At 36.9% G+C, this 7,856-nt stretch overlaps 1 protein-coding gene across 1 annotated transcript in view; it reads right to left on the bottom strand.

Annotated features, from left to right (window-relative positions):
* Nucleotides 1–7,383: 7,383 nt before the first annotated feature.
* LOC115431155 (mastermind-like protein 2) overlaps nt 7,384–7,856 on the bottom strand; it is a 130,812-nt gene continuing 130,339 nt past the window's right edge. The window contains 1 exon segment of the mRNA XM_030151390.1: nt 7,384–7,394. Coding sequence (XP_030007250.1) covers nt 7,384–7,394 — 11 coding nt within the window.

The following is a 7,856-nucleotide window of genomic DNA, read 5'->3' as shown; positions in this document are numbered from 1 at the left end:
TTTGGTCGACAGTGGATGTTTGGGTCTTTATGGTTAAGACAGCGATAACATCCAGTTTCTAGTGCTTCACACACTCCACTCAACTCCACATGAGAACCCATGAATGTTCGATATTGTACCTTTAAAAATGGGATTAGCAGAGAATTCCAGATATCAAATCCTGTCAGATACTTTAAGCTTTAACAACAATTTGCAGTATATTTGGTTCATAAGTTACCCACTGGCAAATCTTAAGACTGTTACTGATCCTTCCTGACACGGTAAACTTGCAACTAGAGGTAGAGATTTTACTCTTGAAATAGAACTCATCGCGTTCCCGAAACAAAAGGAGAGAAAAAAAAAATGTTAATCTGTTTCTATAGGCATATGCCACGAGGTTACACAGGGATGTGAGCGAGGTTCATGGCGTGCTTCCCTAATCAGGCTGGCGTGTGTTGGGACGGAGCAGCACACTGCAGAGGTGGGCTACTTTTGGCTCATCAGCACTTTGCATCCCCACACTTCCTGACACAGTTGTATTAGATTGAGGCTGCCCTCCGGAGAACAGGCAGGAGAGAAGGATGAGCAGCAGCAGCAGAAAAAAGAGAGAGAGGCAGCTTTGTGGCAGCCTCTGGGAAATGGGAAGAGATGATAAGAGCTCCTTTGAAGAGAAATTATCCATTATGTTTACTGAAGGCAGAATTTTTTAACAGTTACTGTAGATCAACCCTGTCGTTCTGTATAAAAAATAAAAAATAAAAAAAAATCGCTATTTTAATGAAAGGCAGCTTGCTACTAAAACCCCCGTCGGAGACACTTCCAATTCAAATATGGGTTCACCATTATCCAAATGCACAGATTAAAGCCAGCACTCCAGCCAGTGCTCGCTTTGGCATGCTCTTTGTTCTGAAGCAATGATTGTTTAATGTGATATCCCCAAGGCTAAAGGAGCTGACGTGAAGCAGCTCAGTGGACCTCAGAAGAAAATATGTAGGGCTTCTTTAAAAAAAAAAAAAAAAAATCTGTTATCTGTGTAGTCACCGGTCATTGCATACAATGAATACCTAGACTGAGGTGAGCGGAGAAACAGCTTAGATTAAAGATTAACCCATAAAGACTCAAACCATCGACTGATCTAAACTGTTTAATACCTGTTGAGCCCTTAATTCTATTAATACATGTAAATAAATGGTGTAAAATGCAGTTTTTCATCTTTTCATGGTCATCACATATGACCCATTTGGACGTTCAGAGGCTGCCTAGTTACCGTGGCAACACCGTCATCTTCTACAACATTGATTCACCAGTAAAACCCCTGGAGTTTAATGAATGACAGTGGATGGACACACTTGGTTTATGATCAGTTCATGATAGCTGTTAATAAACAAGTTGCTTTTTCTTCAATTTTCTCTGTTTTGATAAAACCTCTGAATTTACACTGAGCTTTTATGAACATCTACATCACAGGTGTCAAACATGCGGCCCGGGGGCCAAATCCGGCCCGCCAAAGGGTCCTATCCGGCCCGTAGGATGAATTTGCAAAGTGCAAGTTAGGGCATCAAACTCAAAAATAATATAATAATGACCTATAAAAAATGAAAACACCAATTTTTTCCTCTTTGATTTAATGCAAAAAACATAAAATTATGAAAATATTTACATTAACAAACTATGCTTTAACAATAAAATGTGAATAACCTGAAGAAATGAAGAAAATTAAGTGCAATTTTAACAATTTTCTGCCTGTTATTAAATGTTTTGTGCATATGTATAATGATAAGTCCAGGCATAATATTGATAAAACTGTACTTATATTTCTTATTAAACTCCGTTTTTTTCAGGTTATTCACATCCTTTTTTTTGGGTAGTTTGTAAACGTAAATATTGGCATAATTGAACGTTATTTTTTGCACTAAAACAATTTGGAGTTGTCATTATTTATTGGTTATCATGTTATTATTTTACTGGTATGGCCCACTTCAGATCAAATTTAGCTGAATGTGGCCCCCAGAAGAAAATGAGTTTGACACCCCTGATCTACATGGATAAAAATAGGAAATAGCTGATTATCACTTGAAAAATGCAAGATACAGATAATTTTATAACAAATGGTAATAAATCACTTAAGAAATATTACATATAGAGAAAAATTTATTTGAGAAGTGCCACAGATGTAGCCCTGGGTCTTTATGAGTTAAAAAAGGTTCAGTTTGGAAGATTCACATTCATGTGCTAATGCAAAGTTAGCATCTGTTTTGTGCTGGGAGTCAGCCATTTGTTGACCTTTACTAATTCCATTTCTGAGCAAAGGCTGTTTCAGTTGCTACATCCATGATAACACTGACTTCTATGTAGATACAGGTCAGTCTTTCTATGAAGATCCTTACAATCGCATTCAGCGCAACAGCAACAGCGCCAAACTCTCGCTAACTTTATTTTAGAAATCAAAGCAGAGCAACACGCAACACACTCCAGCACATAGACGGTATCAAAGGACTGGACAAAGCCACTGTTAAGTCACCTATTGGCTTTTGGATGACCATACTGATGCTTTGAATTCACATTTTGACTGTTGTATATTTGCATGTCAGAGCCAGAACAGACCATCAGAATCAAATATAGTCAATTTGATGATGCGTACTATATACAAAGTGTATTTACTTCTGCAGTTTATATATTTGAAGAAGTTAGTCCTGTTGTCTGCTGGTTACCTCCGCCAAGGAGGTTATGTTTTTGCCAGGGTTTGTTTGTTTGTCTGTCTGTTTGTCTGTCCGTTAGTGTGCAACATAACTCAAAAAGTTATGGACAGATTTTGATAAAATTTTCAGGGTTTGTTGGAAATGGGATAAGGAAGAAATGATTAAATTTTGGTGGTGATCGGGGTGGGGGGGCCCACGGGGGGGCGGAGACCAGAAAATTTCATCAAAATCTGTCCATAACTTTTTGAGTTACGTTGCACACTAACGGACAGAAAAACAGACAGACAGACAGACAGACAAACAAACCCTGGCAAAAACATAACCTCCTTGACGGGGGGGGGGGGGGGGGGGGGGGGGGGGGGCCACTGATCAGCCTTGGCGGAGGTCTGCGCTCTCCGAGTGCTTCTAGTTTCTGCAAATGGAATGGGAGACACAGATGTTCTTCTTAGCCTACCCACTCACCATCTGCCACTAAATGTAACTAGAACGTGTACTTCTACTTGTACAATACTGTATACAGGGTGGGGAAGCAAAATGTACAATATTTTGAGGCAGGGATTGAAAGACAGTGTATGACCAATTAGTTTATTGAAAGTCATGAGAATTTATTTTGTCACATGAAAATGTACATAATAGAAAATGTTTTTTCTATGTGTCCTCCTTCTTTCTCAATAACTGCCTTCACACGCTTCCTGAAACTTGCGCAAGTGTTCCTCAAATATTCGGGTGACAACTTCTCCCATTCTTCTTTAATAGTATCTTCCAGACTTTCTCCTAATAGTTTTGCTCATAGTCATTCTCTTCTCTACATTATAAACAGTCTTTATGGACACTCCAACTATTTTGAAATCTCCTTTGGTGTGACGAGTGCATTCAGCAAATCACACTCTTTGACGTTTGCTTCCTGATTACTCATATGGGCAAAAGTTTGTGAAAAGGTATGGATAATAGTGTTAGGTATGATTATGACATCAATATATGTTTGGTTTCAAAACAATTGACGTAGTGCCTGCTGAGAAAAAACAACTAAATGTTCATTGTAAATTTTGCTTCCCCACCCTGTACATTTTCTTTTAATGACTGTGCTTTGGTACACAGTAGTGTTTGCAACGTCCGGTGTTCAATACTCAACATTTTAACTGTTTTCAGTATAAAACAAGTACTTATAAGGCACTGCTTTTGTTGTAACTGAGTCATAACACACATACACACTGGTAATAACAGTAAGTGTGTCTTAGTGCAAAGGATGTTGTATATTACACAGTTGTAAAACACTTTCAGGCTGATTTCTGATTTGCTATATTAGGCCGTATATAAACAAAAAAAAATAAAAACTGAATTGAATTAAAATGAACATGTAAGTATGGAGCTAGCTAGCTAAATGCTAACTCACTGATACATTAACATTACACTTGTGCATTTGGCAGATGCTTTTTTCCAAAGTGACTTACAGAGAAAAACCAAAAATGACAGAAAAACAAGAATAGCTTTAAAACATAAAACAGCTGTACAATTAAAACAGTGTCGAACAGAAGAATAAAAAGCAAATAATAGACTAAAATACAAAATAGATTAAAAAGACATAAAAGAAGCTAAACACTTAAAAACAGTGAAATAAAAACAATAACGTGATAAACAACATGAAACTGTTGCATAAAAAGCCCATTTGAATGTCACATTAGTGTAATCTATTCATCACTAGGCAGTTTGTAGGAAAAAAAAAAACAGTACTTTATTCAATAATCAGAAGATGCAAATGGAAAGTTAATCAAAGCGTGAGATGGTGAGCACCAAAATTACAGCTATTATTCAGAAAAGAAGAAGCAAAACACTTATTAGAACATTTAAATGAAGAGATTACGACCAGAATGCCACCTGAAACATGCACTTCACGTTAGTATTCCTGGAGGATCGTTCAGCTTTTTTTTTTTTTTTTTTAAAGCTAGCATCTAGTGGCCGTCGTTGGTATTACACTTTAAGACACAGGTGTCAAACATGCGGCCCGGGGGCCAAAGCTGGCCCGCCAAAGGTTCCATTCCGGCCCGTGGGATGAAAGTGCAAAAATTAACCTAAACAGTCAAGGTGGTCAAAAATCATTTTAGTTCAGGTTCCACATACAGACCAATGTGATCTCAAGTAAAATAACAACACAATAATCCATAAATAATGACGACAAATTTTCTTTGTGAAAAATTATGTGGAAAAAATTTAAGTGAAAAAAAAATAACATTACACTGTGAAATATTGACATTTACAAAACTTTCCTTTAACAATAAAATGCAAATAAATACATAAAAAAAACAAAGATGAACAACCTGAATAGTGCAATTTGAACAATATTCTGCCTGTTACTAAATGTTTTGTGCATTTATAGATCCACTGTGATCTGTAGTTGTGTTAATAATAAGAGATGGAATATTGTAGAAATTGTTAAAATTTTAGTTCTGAACTCCAAAATTTTAACAATATTCTGGCTGTTACCAAATGTTTATGTAACATTGTGTGTAAATGTATGTATATAATAAGTCGAGGCATAATATTGTTAAAATTGCACTAATTTTTCAAATGAAATTTCTGTTTTTTCAGTTTATTCACATCTTTTTTGCAAAATGTAAATATTTTCATAATTTAATTGGAGTTTTTTTTCGTACTAAAACAAAAAGAAAAACTTGGATTTGTCATTATTTATAGGTTATTAAGTCATTATTTTACTGGTCTGGCCCGCTTGAGATCAAATTGGGCTGAATATGGCCCCTGAACTAAAATGAGTTTGACCCCCCTGTTTTAACACATGTACACATGGGCTTGACTTTAAAACTGTGATGGTTCCTGCTCCAACACACACTTCTTGTTAACACAAGCACATACATACTGAACCTGTAATTTATCACTCTTATTTTCTGGCACTTTGACAGCTTCTTCTTTCATTTACCTTGAAACCATAAAAGGTCTCCTACATGACATTACTGTACACTCTCCGTCAGGTACGATGACAGCAGATGAGCTTCCTTTGCCTCAGATTTCCAAGGCTGGATGTACAGGGGTGAAGTGATACCAAGAACAAATACTGGTTGTGTGAGTGGGGGGTAGAGGGAGGAGGAGGAGGTGGGGGGACAACTCTGTCAAGGCATCACTGCTGCACCAGCTAGGCCACGCCACTGCAGACGTACCACAGGTCACCAACATCGCAGTGACAAGCCGTCACATCACATCACCCATGGCCATGTGGCTCACAGAGCTCCTGACACCGCTGTCACCTCTCATCTACATGTCGTCCTTAACCGCAGACATTTACTGAGGGCGACCGAGGGATCCTGGACTCTGAAGGAACCCCACAATGCATGTAGCCATTCAATAAACCATTTGCAGCGGGAAACATGTGAATCCATAACCTAATCTCAAACACTTATATCCTTATATAGGTCATGTCATATCCAATAATTATACATATCACATATCAGCACATGTTCTGTTCAGTTTATCTGAAATAAACACATGGAAAGACTATGACTTAGTTAATTTCTCTGCTTTTAATTACAACCTATATACAGATATTCATTTAACCCTACAACGCCAAACGTATCATATTTGACACGAGTTTTGAAGCCCTCTGTATGATTAGTGTTTTTTTTTTCTTGAAAAACCAGATGTATAGAATTAGATATATGCAATACTCTGAGTTTTAGCACTCTGAGATTCACTGAATGAAAATTGCGTTATGAATTAAATTTGTTATTATTATTAAAATCCAGCAGGGGGAGGAATTCGTTCACCAGAGGCCTTTCCAGTGACACTACATGATCGTCATTAATGAGGAAGGAGACAGAACTTTACCAAATGTTTAGATGTGTTTGTGTTATATTATGTTTTTGTTTGTTCAAAAACATCAATATTTAAGCATTAAGACCTGATGTATCAAATATGATACAAAATTGAAAATCATACATGGAAATTGATATTTGAAAAAACATTTTTTTTGGTTGTTCAGAAGGACCAATAAAGGCTCCAGTTTCTCCAGTTGCTCCATTTTCTGTCAATTATTCAATGGTTCAGGCTTTACAGGGTTAAAGATGTAGTAAAACATGAAATATGAATGTATAAAATAGAAAACGATACACAGGAAACCATTTGCATCAATTATTATGATAACTGAGTAATCATTGTGAGCATTTTTTAAATGAAAAACATCTGAAATTTCTCATGTTCTATCATTTGAATACATTTGAGTATGTTATCTTGGGTTTCTGAGTTAACACTGACTGATATTTTTAACCATTTTCTGACATTTTATACACCAAACAATCAATTCAGCAATCACAAAAACTAATTAACAAAGAAATTAATGTGCTAATTAGTTGTGGCGGAACTATAATTGCAAATATAATACAGACTTCAAAATGTGACCACGGTGCAAAAATATCAACATCGACCACCATTATTTAACAGTAAAATGGCTTGAAAACTGGTTCATGAAATACAAAACATGCTACACATTCAAGCTTAATATGGGAAAAAAATAAGGCTAAAAATATACAAAATAACATGTAAACAAAATACTGTTTGTATCTGTGAAACATCGTCCAAATGACAAAAAATATCACTGTTCATGATGGATGATAAGAGCAAACAATGACTGTGTTTCTATCACCACTATTATCAGTTCTACCATCATATTTTCCTTGAAAAACAACTGCCACCTTTGCCCTCACTGTGTCACTGTAACAAAGAGACAAAAGGTAAAGGACAGGAGGATGTCCCATTTAACCAGCTCACTGATAACTCCACACAGATACTAAGCCTCGACTGGGGCTCTAATGTAGCGCCGACACGAGCCTGAACTCTGATTAGTCCGTGTGTTATAATCACCTCAAACCATCACGATTCACATCTAAAGGACTGCGCACTTTGCACCCAAATGACAGGGCCTTGATGTGCTGTAACGTATCCACCGCAGCGACAGTGTTTCTGCGAATGGTTGAGTCGGCTCAGCGTTGACAGGCAGGAGGTAAGAAATGATTTTCAGGCTGGGAAACTGCCTCAGGTTGTGGGAGGGGTAATATAAATCACAGCGTTACCGGCTTCTTAAGAGCAAAAGACTTAAGAATAAGAAACGAACAATCCCAGCACACCAGAGGTCAGTGTGAGCATGAAAGAAATGACAGCGGAATCTTTAAGTTT

The sequence above is a fragment of the Sphaeramia orbicularis genome, chromosome 13 (assembly GCF_902148855.1).
Source record: "Sphaeramia orbicularis chromosome 13, fSphaOr1.1, whole genome shotgun sequence".
Lineage (NCBI taxonomy): Eukaryota > Metazoa > Chordata > Actinopteri > Kurtiformes > Apogonidae > Sphaeramia > Sphaeramia orbicularis.
This window is presented reverse-complemented; position numbering and strand designations above follow the sequence as displayed.